This window comes from Odontesthes bonariensis, chromosome 4 (genome assembly GCF_027942865.1).
Source record: "Odontesthes bonariensis isolate fOdoBon6 chromosome 4, fOdoBon6.hap1, whole genome shotgun sequence".
NCBI lineage: Eukaryota > Metazoa > Chordata > Actinopteri > Atheriniformes > Atherinopsidae > Odontesthes > Odontesthes bonariensis.
The window spans coordinates 2,236,338-2,257,110 of NC_134509.1; the positions used below are offsets into that span (position 1 = coordinate 2,236,338).

General features: G+C 42.4%; 2 protein-coding genes across 4 annotated transcripts in view; both read left to right on the forward strand.

The window, feature by feature from the left end:
- Positions 1–3,208: 3,208 nt before the first annotated feature.
- arpc1a (actin related protein 2/3 complex, subunit 1A) lies at positions 3,209–15,430 on the forward strand. Its single transcript, XM_075462476.1, has 11 exons — positions 3,209–3,489; positions 4,176–4,269; positions 4,581–4,685; positions 6,688–6,910; positions 7,548–7,655; positions 7,812–7,915; positions 8,006–8,114; positions 9,897–9,972; positions 10,048–10,241; positions 12,940–13,030; positions 14,685–15,430. The coding sequence occupies exons 2-11, from the start codon at positions 4,206–4,208 to the stop codon at positions 14,721–14,723; spliced, it is 1,113 nt and encodes a 370-aa protein (XP_075318591.1). The 5' UTR covers positions 3,209–3,489; positions 4,176–4,205; the 3' UTR covers positions 14,724–15,430.
- A 2,372-nt stretch (positions 15,431–17,802) lies between these two features.
- arpc1b (actin related protein 2/3 complex, subunit 1B) overlaps positions 17,803–20,773 on the forward strand; it is a 10,110-nt gene continuing 7,139 nt past the window's right edge. Inside the window, exons 1-2 of one of the 3 annotated variants that reach the window (XM_075462474.1) lie at positions 17,803–18,193; positions 18,624–18,785. In XM_075462474.1, the coding sequence (XP_075318589.1) occupies positions 18,722–18,785 (64 nt within the window). In that variant the 5' untranslated portion in view covers positions 17,803–18,193; positions 18,624–18,721. The remainder of the gene's footprint in view (positions 18,194–18,623; positions 18,786–20,773) is intronic. The other 2 variants (XM_075462473.1, XM_075462472.1) reach the window with 2 other exon arrangements.

Genomic DNA, 20,773 nt, shown 5'->3' on the forward strand with positions numbered 1-20,773 from the left:
GTTCAGAGGCTCAAAGATCTAAAATAAACCTACGCTTGTAATCCTCCAGTATTATCGTGAAGGCACGTTTACTTCACGCAGCACATGCAGGCTTTAATCCAGGGTGACGAAGGCGGTTTTTTTTAACTGAAAAGAGCGGCAGAGTCAACATCACGGAAAACATTTAATTTTTAATCTTTAATGCACAACTCATCCCTATTAAAATATTTTTTTTCCAAGACAGTGAAGTACATTTAATCATCCTCAGTGGAAAGGAATTGCTAGCATATGTATGCAGTTGGTTTTCCAAGTATTACAGAAATTTTGGGCATTGTATGCATTTGTATTGACGTTAAAAATATCACAGGAAACATTTATTTGATTTCAAAACACGATTAAAAGTCAGTTGAAGAGTACTAGAGTTCTACAGGAACAGAAAGCGTCACCACACATGTCCACAAAGACTTAAAGACAGTGCATGTTCATGTGCAGCAGGCCCCCTTTTGTACATGAAGAACTCGTCGACAGCGAGGACAGGTGTGGTAGGCGTCCTTGAAGCTGTTTACAAAAAGTGGAATCAGGCAGCAGCCAAGCAGCAACCTGCAACACAGAATTAAAACAGTTTTACAGCTTTTAAACCTCTGAGATGAGATGACCAGACGGAGAATTGTTTGAACGCGTCCTTCTCACCCGCATAACACGAACACGAGACACATGACCCAGGCAAAAGTCCCGACTTGGAAGGTGACCTGGGTGGTGACCTGTGCCTGACAGGAGACGCATGTTGTCAGCGCTGGAGAGCGGAACGGCTCGGTTTCATAGCTCACAAACTTTGGGTTGGGAGAGCACGAGGGGGCAGCAGATGCTGTAGGGGCAACAAGAGCAGATGGAAATGAATGCTCACACTGGAAAAAAATGCCCCACCAAAAATAAGTTAAAAAAAAAAAAAAAAAAAAAAAAAAAAAAGCAAATAAAAGACATTTTTGCTTGAAATAAGCTAAATTAATCTGCCAATGGAACTAGTGAAAATCAGCTTGTCCAGATTTCTTGAAATAAGATGTGATATTTAGGACTTTTGAAATTAGCTTAAAAACCTCTTTAAATGTAAAAAAAAAAAAAAGCTTGTTTCATATGAAATCTGACTCAAAACAATTTGTTTTCAAGACTTTTTCATTTAACAAGATATTCCAGATGTGTTGTCTTCAAACAAGTCCCTATATCTGGCTGAAATGGTGCTTGTTAGGCAGTTGTGTCTCATATTAAGTGTAATGAGATATTTGGACTAGAAATGAGACAAATATACTTGGTAAGACTTAGATTTTTTCCAGTGCACATTGTAATCAGTAATCTCGCACTTTAAAAAAATAAATAAATAAATCAAACAACAGCTCTTAACGTTTTTTCTCTGGGGATTCATCTCTGCCCTTGACTATTGACCCGAATAAAGTGGATGTATTTTTCAAAGAAGTCAAAAACAAAACCACTTTTGAACGAAGAAATCGTGACCCTGAGGCCCACTCTGCACCTTCAACACGGAGCTAATGTTAGCATATACCTGGTAAAGTTGAGGAGAAGGAAGGTGGTGATGGTGGATGGCTATAAGGAGAAGGAATTTGATAGGCCCCCACATATTGCCATGTCGTACTCCCGTCTGGGGAAAAAGGTGGATACACAACAACATAGCTTCAATTTACTTCTGGATTGGAAAATAGAGAAATGGGTGACATATTTTAGCCAAGAAAGTCACTTTACCTGTTGATAAATATTCTACAGGAGCTGGGAATACCTCATCCACGTGTGATAATGACTCCATTTAACAAGTGTGGAAGACCACCGCTGAAAAAGAAAAGGCTCAAATGTGATTTGATGTTTGCACCCAGCAGCAAGTCACCAGGTGCGGTTAATCAAAGTCTCCTCCCATTGGTTAAAATGCCTATTACCCATGATTCAATCACAGCATTACCTTATAAAATTGATGGGTTTGGTTAAAAAAAGTTGCTTTTTTATGGAAGAAAAAATAATTTACACATTTGCTGCAACACCTTTATGATCGTTGAAGTCTGGAAATTCAAAAAACATTGAAATCATTCCTTCTAAAACAAAAACTTAGACGTAATCATATAGTGTTCAGATGTGTTGAAGATGACAAAAACAACACTTTCTTTTTTCTGCTTCCACCATGATGGTTAGTGACTGATAGTTGCCTTGGTAACAACAAAAATGTGCATTAATTACCGATAATCATGCAGTCACTATGGGCTGTAAGAATGCCAAACTGAGAGGAGCATGGGCGTCGCACCCGTGGGGGATGGGGGTGTTTCGACACCCCCACTTTTACAGCAAGATGATTTCACCTTTTTGAATTTTCAATGACCAAATAAACTCTGTACCCTCTTAAGAATAATTCCATCCAGATTTGAGCAGTGTAACTGTAGTTTCCATACAGGATCTAGTTTAGGGCGATCAAAATGCAAAAATAAAAATGCAGTAAAATGTCCCTGTTCTGCATTTGTACAAATCAGAAAAAGTTTTAACAAATCACAAAATATGTTTTAAAGACTCTGTACCCTCTTTAGAATAATTCCATCCAGATTTGAGCAGTGTAACTATTGTAGTTTCCATACATGATCTAGTTTAGGGCGATCAAAATGCAAAAAAATGCAGTAAAATGTCCCTGTTCTGCATTTGTACAAATCAGAAAAAGGTTTCACAAATCCCAAACAAGGTTTTAATGAATCTACAGCCTCTTTAGAATAATTCCATCCAGATTTGAGCAGTGTAACTATTGTAGTTTCCATACAGGATCTAGTTTAGGGCGATCAAAATGCAAAAAAATGCAGTAAAATGGCCCTGTTCTGCACATCGGATGCCAACTTTAGCGTCGTGTCTATGGGCTTGATGTGGTGCTCATGTGCCCCCCCTGTAACACCACCACATTTAAAATCGCTGCTCCACCCCTGGAGAAGAGACATATTTATACCCATACACATATTCAACATTTCAGAGGCCTTTTAAATTTGATTTTTATGGTTTCATGCTCTGTAAAAACGGCTGCAACTTGCTATAGATAAGCCACCATTTGGCCGTTATATTTCTGATGTTTCCATCATAAAGATGAATCTGTCGGCAAGTGGGGGAATGATTAAAAAAAAACGCAGTTTTGTGACCTGTAAAGCCACTTTGGATGTTTCTATTTGAACCGCTAGAGGAGCTCTTTAATGCTGGTAGTAGTTGGTATGAGAGACGCCGACGTGAACGGGGTTAGCGTGACGATGCTAAGCTAGCTGTCAGCCAGGTATCCACGGGTTCTGCTGCTGAGTTAGCTACCGGATGATCCCGGTCGTATCCTGCTGGCCGTCTTGACATTCCCTCAACATTCCTGGACGAATTCGTGTCGACTGACCAGAGTCCGCGAATTCAGGTCCACTCCTGATCTAACCTTTCCCCCGCTAGCGTTACTTAGCTCGCCGGCTAACGGAGAGTGCACACTCGGAGAACCGGACTGAGGAGGTGAGTTAGCATGCAGGCTAGCGGAATGTAACGAGGAAGAACGGCTTCTCCTCCGAGGAAACACCGGGGTCTAAGTAGAGAGCAAAGGCCTTCTGGTAAACGTGTACATAGCAGCAGAAAAGCATGCCCTTAACTTGTCGATTCTTTCTGTTTGGCCTTTTTAACACCGTTAAATGACTAATTAGTGTTTTGTCTGAGGTGTTAGTGACGTTAATAATATTTTGATTGTGTCAACTATTCACCGAATGAAGAAAACTAACCCTGTCGGGGGCATTTTACTGTAGCCTAGCCTAACGGGGTCAACATCTCTCCATAAAAGTAATTAATTTGTATTGTTGTGGTTTAAAAAAACAAACTAAAAACACTCGTGAAAGTCAGCTAACGTTACACTGACTGTATTATTTTGAGTGATTAACATAGGCCAGTGAAAGGAGCCTTTCTGTGCTCTGGGTTTGGTTGATGAATCCATGCTAACTGCTATCAAGTATAATCCGAATAATTTGCATTAAAGTTACCGGTTACCAGCGTGTCTGAGTATTGAGAGGTGTTTAGACATTTAGTGCAAAAATGTTCACATTTTGTGCAGTTTGCTATGTGTTACTTGGTGCTGCTTAGAGTCACAGTTCAGCTCAGGATTTGCTATCGCTATCTAAGTTTTGCTGTGTGTGTTTTTTTGTTTTTTTCAGAGTTGCCCTTAAGGACCACACCCAGACAAGATGTCCCTTCACCAGTTTCTGTTGGAACCCATCACCTGCCACGCGTGGAACCGCGACAGGACACGTGAGGCTCACAGATCTTTTTCCTATCTGCAGCATGAATACCGGCCTGGAAACCCTCAGCCCGGTCGAACCAAAGTAGTGACAATTGTCAGCTTGTCTTGGATCGCAAATTAGGAATGCAGAGTATCATCATGTGTGGAGGTGAAACCAAGACATTAGTTAGTAAAAATAATGGCACGAGTCACCAATCTGGATTCCCAGTACATATTGGGAGTCTAACCTGTCTAGCTGGTCTGTTATCGGCATGTCCATCAGTAACCCGTTGGTTAATCTGTTGGTTAACCCGTTGGTTTCCTTTCCTTTTGTCTCTAGAAATCGCCATCAGTCCAAATAACCATGAAGTTCATATCTACAAGAAGAGCGGCAACCAGTGGGTGAAGACTCATGAGCTGAAGGAGCACAATGGACACATAACAGGTGTGCACTGCAAATAAATTTGATTTGATTTGATAAAATCAAACCAATTGTTATGGCTAGATTTTAGGTAACCGTTTAAAACGGGGCTTAACATCTTAAGCTCAACATCCCCCCCTGACTTGAGACGTGTCCTCCGCTTTGAAACATATTTTCACAGCTGATAAACGAGCTTTTGACTGTGCAGCAATGTTGGAGCGAGGGTGAAAGAAATGAGGAAAATATGCAAAGTCATGGTTGAATCATGATCTGATCTGCGATATATAAACAAATGCTTTACTGTATGGAGCTGAGGTGTGTTAACGAGGGCTGCGTCCCACCTGTGCACCATGCAGGGCTTCCTCTGCAGCCCTCATGTGTACGCGTTAGCTTGTCCTGCTGTTTCAGGTTAAAAACGTCTGCAGACCAGCGTTGCTTGCAGACCACGCGGCCTTCTTTCCGTATTGACATCGTGATGGCGGTATTGTGGCGCCCCAGTTAGAGCCCTGCTTTGCTCTCAGAAGGGAGAAATGTAGTCGCAGCTCCCAGACTGAAAGGCTTTATGGTGGCTTACCTGGCAACAGATATGGAATAACCAGTCTTTTACCGTGTTCATTCAGCTGAAGAAGGACAAAATAAATTCCCAGAAGCAACACAAAGCATCTTAATTTACTAGATAGGCAAGCAAACCTCAATTAAATTAGATTAAACGCTTAACTGCAGAGTAGTTTGCATATTTAGATCTGAGCAGGTGTTTTTTATTTTTATTTTAGATTAGTTGATTAAAGTGATTCCATTTGGCCAAAATCACATTTTTGTTTTTATAAAAGCCATAATGACCAGCTGTGCTCCAAAATTGGTTTGTGTCACGTGTGCAAAAGAGATTCCCCATCTTTTCCAGGGGTTATGCTTTGTTTGGTGTTTGTCAACCCAGTCCGAGGCGAACGAGAGGAGGTGCAAATTAAAAGCATCAAAAGCGACACTGTGCTCAATGAATGGATCGTTGGTGCTTAATGAGGGGATCCCATCTCCATGTAGAGGCAGCTGCTTGTCATCTTCAAATTCTCGAAAGTGAAATTTGTCGCTTTGCTGACCCATATTTTTCTAAATGTGACGAAAGAAGATCGAAAGTAGATTTGAAGCTTTAATCTATTCATAAAGTTTTCACATCCAAAAAAAAAAAATTATTCAAATCCATACTTTTTGTTACAGTAACCATAAGTAATACAGTTTACATTAATTTTCTGATTGAATCATGCAGCTGTGTTACTTAAAGGGACAGTTCACCTCTTCTGACATGAAGCTGTGTAACATCCCATATCAGCAACATCATTTCTGAACATCTTCTTACCCCCTGCTGCGTCCTGTGAGCAGAGTTCCAGCCTCGTTTTGGTGTTGATGAAGGTAGTCCGGCTAGTTGGCTGGGGTTTAAAAATTAAAACGTTTTGCTTCTCAGAACAATATGCGTTCAACAGAGTAATACATTTGCATCACAAAATGGTTCTCCAGGAAAAAGTCAGACCTCACAATCGCTTGGCCCTATTTTCTCTCCCTTCGTATCACTGCCTGCTGTGCAGACCGAAGTGCAGAGCGAGCAGTCCCCTGCTTCCGAGCAGCAAACACCGTAACAGGCGCGGCTGTCGGCAGGCGGCAGCAGGCAGTGATACGAATGGAGAGAAAATAGGGCCAAGAGATTGTGAGGTCGGACTTTTTCCTGGAGAACCATTTTGTGATGCAAATGTATTACTCTGTTGAACGCATATTGTTTTGAGAAGCAAAACGCTTTATTTTTTAAACCCCAGCCAACTAGCCGGACTACCTTCATCAACACCAAAACGAGGCTGGAACTCTGCTCACAGGACGCAGCAGGGGGTAAGAAGATGTTCAGAAATGATGTTGCTGATATGGGATGTCATACAGCTTCATGTCAAAAGAGGAGAACTGTCCCTTTAAGTTGCTCCCCAACACTGATAATAACTGCGTCTCGTTCTGTAACTGCATTTTCTGTTTGGTGGCTGTGCTTCAGGTATTGACTGGGCTCCCAAAAGTGACCGTATCGTGACGTGTGGGGCAGACCGTAACGCCTACGTGTGGTCCCAGAAGGAGGGGGTATGGAAGCCCACGCTGGTCATCCTCAGGATCAACCGAGCCGCCACCTTCGTCAAGTGGTCTCCGCTGGAGAACAAGTTCGCGGTCGGCAGTGGTGCCCGACTCATCTCCGTCTGCTACTTTGAGTCTGAGAACGACTGGTGAGACTTTTACTTCATGCGTTTTACACACGTGCGCGTGCTTCTTTAGATTTTTCATCACTGGGATTATTCAGAGAATCGGTCGTTTATTTTTGCATAAAAACACGTATTGACACTTTTTCGAAGGGCAGTAATAGTTAGTAGGGGTGGGCGAAAAAATCGATTCATGTACATCTCGCGATTTATTTATTTTTTAATAGGATGATTTTAAAAATCGATTTTTCTCCCCTGAATCGATTATATTACGTCATATCCGTGTCCAGATGAACTTCATCAATTCATCACATTAAGTTATGCTAAAATTAGCCCACATTTGTGCTGTGTGGACATTTCAATTCATTTTGTAACTGTAAACTTTAAAAAATGCCTCTTTTTGTCTCAGTTGAAATAAATGTCAGCTGCTGGACTGACTGACACAGACTGATGTGCATCGTTTATGGGAACGACATTCATTCTAGAAGTGTATGATTCAACTTGGTTTTTTTTTTTTTTTAAGGAGGAAGAAAATTGCAATTACTGATTATATCGAATCGCAATTATCAAGAATTGTGATACAATCGAATCGTGACCAAAGCATATCGTCCCACCCCTAATAGTTAGTGCTTATGAATAACTGTGCGCCTCTCGTGTGTTTCAGGTGGGTGAGCAAGCACATCAAGAAGCCGGTCCGCTCCACTATCCTCAGTCTGGACTGGCATCCCAACAACGTCCTGCTGGCTGCTGGCTCGTGTGACTTTAAATGCAGGTAGAACTCATGTGCAACAAGAAGCCTTCGATAAAGTTCCTGAAGGCTTTAAAAAAAAGATTTGCCGTTTGAAAACCGCCTCCAGCCTGCACACTTTTGATTTCTGTTTCTCTGCTCGTCGCTCTCTCTGCCTCATCTTCCCTCTCGGGCCTCCAGGGTGTTCTCAGCCTACATTAAGGAGGTGGAGGAGAAACCGGGCCCCACGCCCTGGGGCAGCAAGATGCCGTTTGGGGCTGTGCTAGCAGAATTTGGAGGAGCAGGTCTGTGTTTGTGTCTGAAACTCTCCTTTCATGTGACTTGCAGTCGTGTTTGAACTAAACCTCGTCTTTTTGTGGTGCACCGTGTGGCAGGTGGAGGGGGTTGGGTCCACTCCGTCTCCTTCTCGGCTTCTGGTAACCGTCTGGCCTGGGTCAGCCATGACAGCACTGTCACTGTGGTAGACAGCTCCAAGACTGCCAGGTATCTTTATTTCTACCCCTAATAATTTTGGGTTCCCAATATACTTATCTTACCTTATCTTATACTTACCTGTCTTATGGTTTCCAGGAATTATTTATTTTATGTTTTTCTTTCGTGTACAAAATAAAAGCAAAGTGTGGGTCTGAACAGATAAAAATGCTAAAAGTGAAGCTGATTTACCAGCTTATGTGTGCTGGGTCTGATAAACTGGGACAATCAGTGTTGTTGGAGCCATATCTGTCCATTCTTTTGAGAAGTTTGCACACAGGCGGTCCTGGCGAGATTTACCCCCTGGGCGAACAATCCCTGCCCCCCCCAAAACAAAGACTTACCCCGGCACCAACACAACAACGTATTATATTATTTGTATTATTTTATTATATATAATCTTAAATACAAAAAGGTACAAAAAGACCTGAGAAAAAACATGATAAATAAATGAAATGCATATAAATATCAATCACAAATCCTTAAGAAAGCTTAAAAAAAAAAAAAAAAAAAGGCTACGCTATGTAGCATAAAAAACAGATTCCTGCAGTTATAACAACGGAGCTCAGACTGTAGCAGCTGTTTTCACCCTGTTTACAGCTGGCATTAACATTAACATGTTGTGTTGCAAACACAAAACAGACGAAGTTACCTTTGGGTGAAATTAGCTGCATGACATGATGCCTCAATTCTATTTCTAGTTCAGCAAAACTAAAAATCAAACACAGTCGTGGCTAATGGCAACATGTTAGCAAGAGGCTAACAGATAGCCTATAGCCTACGTCACTCAGGTCACTGATAGAAATCTGCATCCCTTTATCTTCTGCCCGTTTCTACTCTTCTTCTTCTCTTCTTTCTAAACTGGGCACCTGATGGCTTCATGATGATGATCCATGATGACTCCACATTATTACCTTTGCTTTTCCCATTAACGCCGTCCGTTCACCCGTCAATAGAATAGAAAAATACTTTCTTCCCCCAATGGGGGAAATTCAAATTAGTCAAGTAGTTCAAAAAAAATATTAGTATTTACAATGATTGTATATTAACAACAACAATAATAACACCAATTCTAATAAAAATACTACTACTAACTAATAATAATAATAATAATAATAATAATAAATGACTAAATAAATCAAACTAAAAAAATAAAATAAAAATCAACCGGAGTCACGTGACGTAAACAAATTCACGGAGATGACTGCACAGATTTTTACATTTTTCACATAACCCAGTTTATTACATGAAGGTATATTTTAGGAATGAAATGCAGTTTATTTGGATTGGCAGCAGTTTGTGTTGTGGCCTGGGATCAGTCCCTCACATAGAGTGCGCCCTGGGCGGTCGCCCACATTGCCCAAAGCAAAAGCCGGCCCTGAGTTTCGATGAGCTCGATGCATTTTTGGTTTAACGGTGTCTGGAAAATCAGATCAAATACTTGATCTTTAAGCCAAACTGGTCATCGAGGTAAAGGGATTACACGTGTCGAGCAGCGGATTAGATGAATAAATGATGTCCTCCCTGTTATTGGCCCCTGTACAGAACATAATCCATGAATCGTAATCAGATCATCTGCTTAAGGGTGATGTTATGATGGTAAACCCCAGAGGAGCCACAGCCAAGGCTAGACTAACATGTTGGTGACGTGAACTGAGGGGTGGCGATGGAGGCAGAGTAAAAATCTCACCAGCTTTTGGTTCTCTGATCAAATACTGCTGCAGTTTGAGTTCTCAGGTCACAAAAGAATGATTTTTGGACTAAAATCGTCTCTAAACTTGTGTGTGTGTTTAGTCCCTCGCAGCTGAAGACGGAGTTCCTTCCTCTCATCAGTGTCATTTTCGTCTCGGAGAACAGTCTTGTAGCTGCGGTAAGAATTAAAATCACGCTAAATGTCTCCAGATGAACCGTGAACAGTGCTAAATCCGTGCTCCTGCGTCATCAGGGCCACGACTGCTGCCCAATGCTGTTCCGCTGCGACGACGGTGGAGCGCTGACATTCGTGTCCAAGCTTGACCTCCCCAAGCAGAGCATCCAGAGGAACATCTCTGCCATGGAGCGCTTCAGGAACATGGACAAGAGGGCGACCACGGAGGACCGCAACACAGCCCTGGACACGCTGCACCAGAACAGCATCACGTAGGTGGCGCGCACACAGGCCGGTTGCAGAAATATCTAGAATTTTATCACTTGATGAACATAAACAGCAGATTTTATTTAGGCTAAATTGATTGACAACATAAAAGCAGTTTGTTTTTTTTGTAAAGGCAGTACTTAAAAGTTACTTTTTGTCCACATCGAGCCTGAAAAAAGACACAAAGAAAGCCTGGCCGGTTAAAGGTTCCTGTTCTAAAGAACAATCTAAAGATTCCTTCGTAATAACTGATAATTGATCTATTTATTTATGCTGACAGTATGAAGGCATACTTTGACATTATTCTAATGATCTTGGAAACACTTAACACACAGTTTACAACGAATAGTCGAGCAATTGTTCATTTTTAATACTAGATTTATTCAGGGCTTCCCACACACAGTTAAAGGGATAGTTCGCCTCTTTTGACATGAAGCTGTGTGACATCCCATATCAGCAACATCATTTCTGAACATCTTCTTACCCCCTGCTGCGTCCTGTGAGCAGAGTTCCAGCCTCGTTTTGGTGTTGATGAAGGTAGTCCGGCTAGTTGGCTGGGGTTTAGAAAATAAAGCGTCTTGCTTCTCAAAACAATATGCGTTCAACAGAGTAATACATTTGCATCACAAAATGGTTCTCCAGGAAAAAGTCAGACCTCACAATCGCTTGGCCCTATTTTCTCTTCCTTCGTATCACTGCCTGCTGCCGCCTGCCGACAGCCGCGCCTGTTACGCTGTTTGCTGCTCGGAAGCAGGGGACTGCTCGCTCTGCACAACAGGTAAACAAAAGGAAACGAAATGATAGGAAAGGAAAGAAAACAAAAGGAAACAACAAAAGGAAAGGAGGAAAGGAAAGGTCTGACTTTTTCCTGGAGAACCATTTTGTGATGCAAATGTATTACTCTGGCTGGAACTCTGCTCACAGGACGCAGCAGGGGGTAAGAAGATGTTCAGAAATGATGCTGCTGATATGGGATGTCACACAGCTTCATGTCAGAAGAGGCGAACTGTCCCTTTAAAGGTGGGGTATGAGATGTTTTCTGGAGCATTTTTTAATCATATTGTCTGAAAACCTCCTCACGACCCCATTACACCCACTAAAATAGAATGTTTGGGAAAAAAAATAATATTTTAGTCCATTGTAGAGGGTGTAGCAAGAGGAAATGTCTGACCAATAGAAGTAATGATGAGAGTTACTTCTACTGGATTCTGACATGCCAATCAACCGTCAGCCCCCCTCACCCCTCCCCCTGCGCGTTCACAGACTCGTGACTCGTTCATGTGTTTTGAAGGCGTGGTTTCGAGGGGTGGGCTGAAGGGAGAGGCAAGGTTGTGTATTTTCAAAAATATAGCTTGCAGGAACCGTTTTTCCAAGATCTCAGACCCCACCTTTAACTTTAACCCTTTGATATTATTCTAATAATCTTGGAAACACTCACCACACAGTTTACAACTGAATGCGCGCGTTGGACACACCGGTGGCAACGAGATTTAGAAACTTTTCAAAATGTTTTGATTTCCAACCCTTTTCTTAAAACTACCAACCAACAAATTTCTGTCTGTGTCCTTCATAGAGGGAGACTTTGCACCGGTGAATTAAATAATGATCACGTTATAAAGAAAAGAAAACACGGAAATAGATGAGTGAAAATAAAGGAGAAATGAATGCATGGATAAATAGAAAGATAGATATACTTTGTCAAATTAAAATGTTTAGGGAATATAATGGAGAAACCATGCAAAGAAAAAAATCATGGACATAAAATTCAAAGTAAGTGAATAGGACCTCAACAGTTTAGTCTTTTTTTTTTTTTTAAACATATGTTTATTGCACATCTTGTTAATTTACAAACGGTGAACAACATAGAACAAGAATGTACATACAAGAAAAAAAAAGGATAATAATAGCAATAATAATTAATAAAATAAAATTAATAAATAACTGGAAGAAGAAAAAAAGGGGGATGTTTTTATCTACAAAACAAAATATCATTGCTTGTGTAAGAATCATGGTGGTAGAGAGATAAATAAATGAAAATTGTGAATAAATAAATGCGTATATCTACATATACACACATACATTTATGTAAAGGTCTAAATGTGTATACTAAATCAAGATGGGATGAAAAGATGGAAAAATCTTCAGTTCAGCAGTTTAGATAGATAGATAGATAGATACTTTATTCATCCCAATTTGGGAAATCATTGTGTTGCAACAGCGTACAGTATAAATGATATGTAAACAATTAAAGGAAAAACAAGCAAATAGAATAAACATCAGCTATAAACAAATCTACAGTATAGAATAGGTCTTTTATCGGGATTTGGACGCAGCAACTGTACCAAATTCAGAATGACTGAAAAAAAGAGTCGGATTTATAACCCGTAACATAAGTCACTAACACATCCATAAGTTGTTGCTTATAGAGCCGTTCTGGCTGAATGAGAAGCTCATCTCAAAGACGGCTTTGTTTAAATCGAACTCTGACAGCCATCTTTCAGCACGTCTGAGTCTTCATGACGCACGTCTCACGTCCTGCTTGTTAAATCCACAGTGACTTTCTTTCTTTTGTATCGCCTCTAATTGAAAGAAGCACCCTTCATGGTTAAGATCTAACAACGTTAAAAGTCACATCTGTGTGTTTACATCACGCTCTGTTTATACACCTTAAAAACAATCTATATCCACATGTTTGTCCCTCAGCCAAGTGTCTATCTACGAAGGGGACAAAAGGGACTGTCGCAAGTTCTGCACCACGGGCATCGATGGAGCGATGACCATTTGGGACTTTAAGGTAAACACACCAGCAGCTCTCTTTAAAGGTGATAGAGAAAGGTTGAATGGGGCATTAATCCTTGTTCTGTGATGTGATATGTAGCCCAAACAAAAATTGGTTGGGTCTGTAATGGCTCAGAACCTCCCTAAAAGGCTCTCTGAAACAGCTATGTTACTATGCTGGGTTTAGAATGCGTCGTTTGGCCTTATTGGCGTCGTTTCAGAGCTTATCTGGCAACCTCATTATGAAATGCAGGTAGGTGTTGGCGCTATTCGGTTGCCGTTGCTTGATTGGCTGCCCTTGCTCTCACTGAAAAGAAAGCTCATTCCCTTTAGATGAACAAGCCAGAGCTAACGTGCAATTCTTACAACAGGAATATGGCACAACACACATTTAAAATAAAATAAAATGTGATACTTACAGGCTGTACTGATTGCTGGGGTTGATTTTGTTGCAAAGTCGGAACTGACCCTCTACTGAGCGTTAAATTCCAACTGAAGCCTGCTCGGAATCGTGCAAGCATTGTGAAACTGTCCTCCGTGAAATGCGCAGCGCAAAGGAAAAGTCGGCGGTTGTATGTACTGGGGATGCTGTTAAAAATAAATAAAAGCCATTGATCGCGAACATTGCTTTCCGGGGGAAGAACGATCGTAGTCCGCTTTCACACCTGTTCCTGTTTCTCGCCGAAGGGGGTGGCTGCGGATTTGGGTGTGGGGGGGTGTGGGGGGGGCGATTGCGCCAAAAGATACGTCACTTAATGCTCAAACACGGATTGGCCCATTTTCTGGCGGGAATTCAAAAAAAGGGGACTTGAAATAGAGGTTCTGACACTTTCTGGCACTTCGTGTGTACCGTAAATTCCGGACTGTAAGCCGCTACTTTTTCCCAGGCTTTGAGCACCGCGGCTTATAATACGGTGCGGCTAATATATGCTTTTTTTCTTTTGTTTTCATGCCGCCAAAAACATTTTGCACTGTAACATTAGACCAATACAATTAAGGAATAGTTCACAGTGGTCCAATGAAATTGTACAATAAATCAAGCACACTTACACTACTAAATTATTTTAAATCGGTCATTTGTACTCACTCTCAACATGGAAAACAAGCGAAGAAATGCGTATGATGCAGCTTTTAAATTGAAGGCGATCAATGACTTTTCCTGGTAGGCTACTGTCTTCTTTGTTTTGTGTTTTTTTTTTTTTTTTTTTTTTTAAACCAGCTGTGTTACAGGCACTGTTCGGGGAAAAAAAAAAAGCATTTACACCACGTATTTGTGCATTACCGATAGGTATTTAAGTTAAAACCAGCCGTGTTACAGGAACTGTTCGGGGAAAAAAAGCATTTGCAGTATGTATCGTTTCTGTTACCATATGCATTTAATTAAAAGTTTAAAAATCCTCACGTGTAACATCTTTCTGTGTAAATATCTCATATTACTATGTGGCCTATACAAGCACAAAATGGATTTTCTTTTTAAAATGAGAGGGTGTGGCTTATATTCATTTGCGCTCTATAGTCCGGAATTTACGGTACTCCCCACAGCGGGGAGACTCAGAACTAACGCCAAAAACGTGAAAAAGATGATTTTGATTCTCTATCCCCTTTAAAAAACAGGATTTTTCTTTCTCATTTCTCCCAGCGTTAACCCCCTCCTGCGTTTCCCTCCTCAGAGTCTAGAAGCTTCTATCCAGGGCCTCCGCATCATGTGAAGAAGAAACCTGATGAATGAATGAAGAGACGCTGCAGCCTGACTCCCCCTCCCTCCCTCCCTCTATCTCACCTCTCCACTCCTGCAACGCAGCCAGTAACACACACAACTGACCACCTTATCGAGTGTCCGCTGAAGCACTGATCAGACCCTCACACACTCTTACTGACACGCTTACACCCAAACTCACGCACACACACCACACACACTGAGCTGACGTGTGACATCACTGTTGATTTCTTTTCTTTTCTTTGTTTTTAAATGAAGGTTAACCAGGTGTCAAAGCGGGAAGGTCTTTCTGACACGTATTAAACTTGATGTGAAATGTGTGTTTTTATGTTCTCTAACCTCATGTACCAAAAGTTGAACACTAAACGGTGCGTTTTATCCAAAAAAAAAAAAAAATCAGACTGTATTTCACTTCAGACCAACCGCGGCGGCGTGATCTCTGAATATGTTGATATTCTGAGTGCATGCTGCTGGTTGTCTGTTGAAAGCTGTACGGGATCTGATGGTGAAGAGAGAAAGCAGCTGTCTGAAGTCTGCGCGGGGCCACAGCTGGCTAACGCCGGGCTAATGCTAGGCTAACGCTGGGCTAACGCCGGGCTCTGTAGCTACCACACTAAAACCACACGAGATGGGACGAAGGATTTCTATGTAACTGATCATGAGGTAGACATGAAATAAAGATGAAATACATTTACAGAACACGTCTCCCTCCACTTCTCTCTTTCTTTGTGTTCGCTCTGGTGCTCGGACAGTTTTTAATCAGTGTCCTGAAACAAGGTTCAGATCTGAAGTTGGGCAGTTTAGTGCTTAGATTTAGTCTCTTAAAGGGACAGTTCGCCTCTTTTGACATGAAGCTGTGTAACATCCCATATCAGCAACATCATTTCTGAACATCTTCTTACCCCCTGCTGCGTCCTGTGAGCAGAGTTCCAGCCTCGTTTTGGTGTTGATGAAGGTAGTCCGGCTAGTTGGCTGGGGTTTAAAAAATAAAGCGTTTTGCTTCTCAGAACAATATGCGTTCAACAGAGTAATACATTTGCATCACAAAATGGTTCTTCAGGAAAAAGTCAGAGCTCACAATCGCTTGGCTCTATTTTCTCTCGCAGTGATACGAAGGGAGAGAAAATAGGGCCAGCCAACTAGCCAGACTACCTTCACCTTCTGTCGACTCTTTTATGTAGAAGCCTCGCTCCACTGTCTGTTTCCTTGAATGACTTGCTGCTATCAGTTGTGTGTTTTGCCTTTAAGTGATATTTTAGACTGGAACTACTACGCTGAGAAGACAATTCAACTTGGCAGTGTTTACAGATGACTTTGGTTCTGTCGACTCCGCCGTCTGGAAGAACTTTAAAATGAAAATGGCCGAGTAAAAGTTCCGTACCCTTCTCCATGTTTGGTGGATCCGCCGATTACTTTCTTTTCCGGTTCCACAGCAGACAGCAGCAGACTTTTACAGAATAAAAGCCTGTGAGCAACAGACTTTTACAAAATAAAAGCCTGTGAGCAACAGACTTTTACAATAATAAAATAAATTTAAAAAGAAATAATAACCTGCGTTAATGAGTAACTGAGTATGTTTAGATAATTCTTTAACGTCGATAAATATTTTAACGAGTTAACTCGTTATTATGCCGTTAACTCGCCCCACCCTAATATATATATATATATATTTTATGGCCACTCATATTATCATACAGTATGTTGGCTTGACTGCCATATAAGTGCAATATGTTTACAGGATCTTACCCTCGATGGATCCGATAGGGTCAGGAGCAACTAAATCCTCTGAATAACTGATAAAACCATGAGAATTTTCCATTTTAAGCACATGAGGTAACAATATGCGTCACTCAGTGGTGTGTAGAACTTATTTCCTAAGCCCTTTAAAGTTGCCTTCATTCCTTAAAGTCCTTTAAGGACCGTACAGTAGCTTCAATCCGTGGCCGTTCACACACTTTTTACTAATTGTTAATTGTTAACTGCCTGTTAATTCTTCACTTACAGAGAAAAACAAGATGCATTTTTTACATGTTTAAATATTTATCGTTGATTGGTTTCCCTTAAATCCTGCAGATATGAATCCCTCAAAGGTCATGAAAACAGAACTACTCTTTACACGATGTAAGCAGAGTTCTGGTTATATTCCACTTCTTCACTCAGTTGTCCCTACAGTCCCGTGTCTTTGTGCAGAAACAACACAGAGTGTGGACCTGTAACAACTGCTGGTCCTTTACCGACTGTAATGGCTGTTCGTCCTCAGTGTCAATAATCAAAACAAAAAAATGTCAATACCATAATAAACTAAATCAAGTCAAACGGCCACTGAGAAACCTAGGGAGTGAATTTACGCAGGAAAAATTAGTCCATTGTCCAGACAAAAAATGAAGTTTCTTTAGATTTATTGCTCAAACCAAGCAAACGAACAAAGAAAAATGGGCCTTTGGTAAAAAAAAAAAAGGTAAAAAACCATTAGCCCTCCCAGGTGCCTGCTCATCCAAGTAAACTCTCCCAGTGCGCCCCAGCTAACCAGTGCTTTCAAAATAAAAGCATAATTAAATACCCAAATTAACTCAAAACAATACTAAATATCGTAAACAACCAAAAAAAGGTGTATTCCCCAAACTAAACCCCCAAAAGATAACTAAATAATAAGTGAGCCAAATATTACAAAATAACAAATGGCTCCTACACCGACATTTTATTCACTCATGAAAAATAAGAGGCTTCGGCCACCCTGGCCACCCCTTTTCCCCGCCCCTGCCTATGACACCAACTGTTGTACATATATCTCTATACGATTAAAAAGTTCCCTTTTAATTTAGTCTTAGGTTGCATCCATGACGTCTGACTGAAAACTAAGAGTAAAACATCCTCTCAACCTCAGATGGAGGGGAAACTAAGAAGAGAGAGGGCAGCTCACACAGAAAAGTGAGTTTTCTGAAGGGTTTCGGTAAAGATAGGCCCGTCTCAGAATGCAAGAGCAGCAGAAGCAGAGTGAATAACCAACCTTTTTGTTCACACGACACCGCCCTTTCCTCCCCCCTCTACATTTCTGTCCCTCCCCTTTCCTCTTGTGTCTTTTCTCTCTGTCTCAACTTCCTTCTTACAGCCTAACATCGTGTTGTTTTCAGGCTCCTCCAACTTTTACCGCTTCACTTCTATTCCAGTTGAAACAGATCAACCCCTTTTCTCTTACATGTTTACCACTGTTGCGCCCTTGATTTGTTTGTTTTTTGTTTTCCACTCCTGAGCCCACAGCTGCAAACTTCCTGTATGTCTGAGTTCCTCTTGCCCTCCTCCACTTCCCCCTCAAACCTCTCCTCCCTCTCTTCCTGAGCTCACTCTGTCGTTGGCGTTCGCGTTGACTGGCCAGAGTCCGCGAGCTGATCGCTCTCCTTTGATCCGGCAGCTCCCTCTCACCTCTGCAGCTTTCCATCCATTCATCTCCGTCCTGCCCTCAGGGTAAGTACTTTTTCCCGGTTGACTGAGTATGTGTTAGACCTATCAAACACACGCCCACGTGCAGGCTCTGAAAGGAGGATGATGCATTTTCAGGAGAAGAAGAAAACACAAAGGTCGCAGCCCTCACTCAGAGAAAAGTAGTGTGGGTGTTATGTAAAGTAACTGGTTGTTTTGGGGATGTTTTTCCTTTTCAAACTGTTTGTTTCGGGGATGTGTGTTACCCTTGACCTGCATAGTTGGTGCCTCAGAAAAGTCTGGATTACATTAAGGCAACCTGAGTGAGATGAGTTGGGCGGGTTTCAGTGGGAGTTCACAGAAGCTCAGGCTGTGTTTTACTTCACAGTTTGGATCGGCTAATACTGTAAGGCTGTAAATACGTCTGTCACTTATTAACTTCTAACTCTTTTTCTTTTTGCTTCCTCATTCTAAGCAGAACATTGTAACTTCCGGTTTTCTGTAAATCTCCCAGCCCACCAGACCCTGGTTCCTCTCCCCACTTCCTGATCTGATTCTGACGTCCGATTGGCCATGGCGTACCACAGCTTCCTGCTGGAACCAATTAGCTGCCATGCCTGGAACAAAGATCGGTCCCGTAAGTCTGTCCATCTGCCCTGATCGGTCTCTCCAGATAAGTTCGAGGTGTTTAAACCACCGACGGTACGGCACATCTCGCTCAGACTGCAGGCTGAGAGCTTTGCTCCCAGGTGGGAGAAGGTATTTCCTGTTTCCTGGAACAGTCTGGAGCGCCGTCAGGGGGGCCTGTCAGAGAGGCTCTTATCCGCCGTTAGCTCGAGGAAACCGCTGCCTTATTTGGCTGTTTTTACCAGCCCAATGGTTTCTGGGTAAAGCGGATGTAACAGACTCAGAGAGTTGCAGTCAGTTTGATTCATCTTGCAAACCAAGCTGCACACTGAAGCACCCACACTGCTGCTCTCAGACAAACACTTCCTCTGACTCATCTGAGTAAAACTTGCTAAAGATCATGGAAAGAAAGGTTTCTATTCTTTGCTCACAGTCTATTTAAAGAAGCCATGTGTCTGCGTGCTGCCCCCAGGCCGACGCACACTGTATTCCTCCAGTTTCCTCAGTCTGCATGCATCCAGTCATCTGCTCTATGTTCCACTCCACTGCTCAGAAACTAGTCCCGTCACAGAAACGAGTCCCGTCACAGAAACTAGTCCAGTCACAGAAACTAGTCCCGTCACAGAAACTAGTCCAGTCACAGAAACTAGTCCCGTCACAGAAACTAGTCCAGTCATAGAAACTAGTCCCGTCACAGAAACTAGTCCCAGTCCCGTCACAGAAACTAGTCCCAGTCCCGTCACAGAAACTAGTCCCAGTCCCGTCACAGAAACTAGTCCAGTCACAGAAACTAGTCCAGTTACAGAAACTAGTCCCGTCACAGAAACGAGTCCCGTCACAGAAACGAGTCCCGTCACAGAAACTATTCCCGTCACAGAAACTAGTCCCAGTCCCGTCACAGAAACTAGTCCCGTCACAGAAACGAGTCCCGTCACAGAAACTAGTCCCAGTCCCATCACAGAAACTAGTCCCATCACAGAAACTAGTCCCAGTCCCATCACAGAAACGAGTCCCGTCACAGAAACGAGTCCCCGTCCCATCACAGAAACTAGTCCCGTCACAGAAACTAGTCCCAGTCCCGTCACAGAAACGAGTCCCGTCACAGAAACGAGTCCCGTCACAGAAACTAGTCCAGTCACAGAAACTAGTCCCGTCACAGAAACTAGTCCAGTCACAGAAACTAGTCCCGTCACAGAAACTAGTCCAGTCATAGAAACTAGTCCCGTCACAGAAACTAGTCCCAGTCCCGTCACAGAAACTAGTCCCAGTCCCGTCACAGAAACTAGTCCAGTCACAGAAACTAGTCCAGTTACAGAAACTAGTCCCGTCACAGAAACGAGTCCCGTCACAGAAACGAGTCCCGTCACAGAAACTATTCCCGTCACAGAAACTAGTCCCAGTCCCGTCACAGAAACTAGTCCCAGTCCCATCACAGAAACTAGTCCCGTCACAGAAACGAGTCCCGTCACAGAAACTAGTCCCAGTCCCATCACAGAAACTAGTCCCATCACAGAAACTAGTCCCAGTCCCATCACAGAAACGAGTCCCGTCACAGAAACGAGTCCCCGTCCCATCACAGAAACTAGTCCCGTCACAGAAACTAGTCCCAGTCCCGTCACAGAAACGAGTCCCGTCACAGAAACGAGTCCCGTCACAGAAACTAGTCCCGTCACAGAAACTAGTCCCGTCACAGAAACTAGTCCAGTCACAGAAACTAGTCCCGTCACAGAAACTAGTCCCGTCACAGAAACTAGTCCCGTCACAGAAACTAGTCCCGTCACAGAAACTAGTCCCGTCACAGAAACTAGTCCCGTCACAGAAACGAGTCCCGTCACAGAAACGAGTCCCGTCACAGAAACTAGTCCCGTCACAGAAACTAGTCCCGTCACAGAAACTAGTCCCGTCACAGAAACGAGTCCCGTCACAGAAACTAGTCCCGTCACAGAAACTAGTCCCCGTCCCATCACAGAAACTAGTCCCGTCACAGAAACTAGTCCC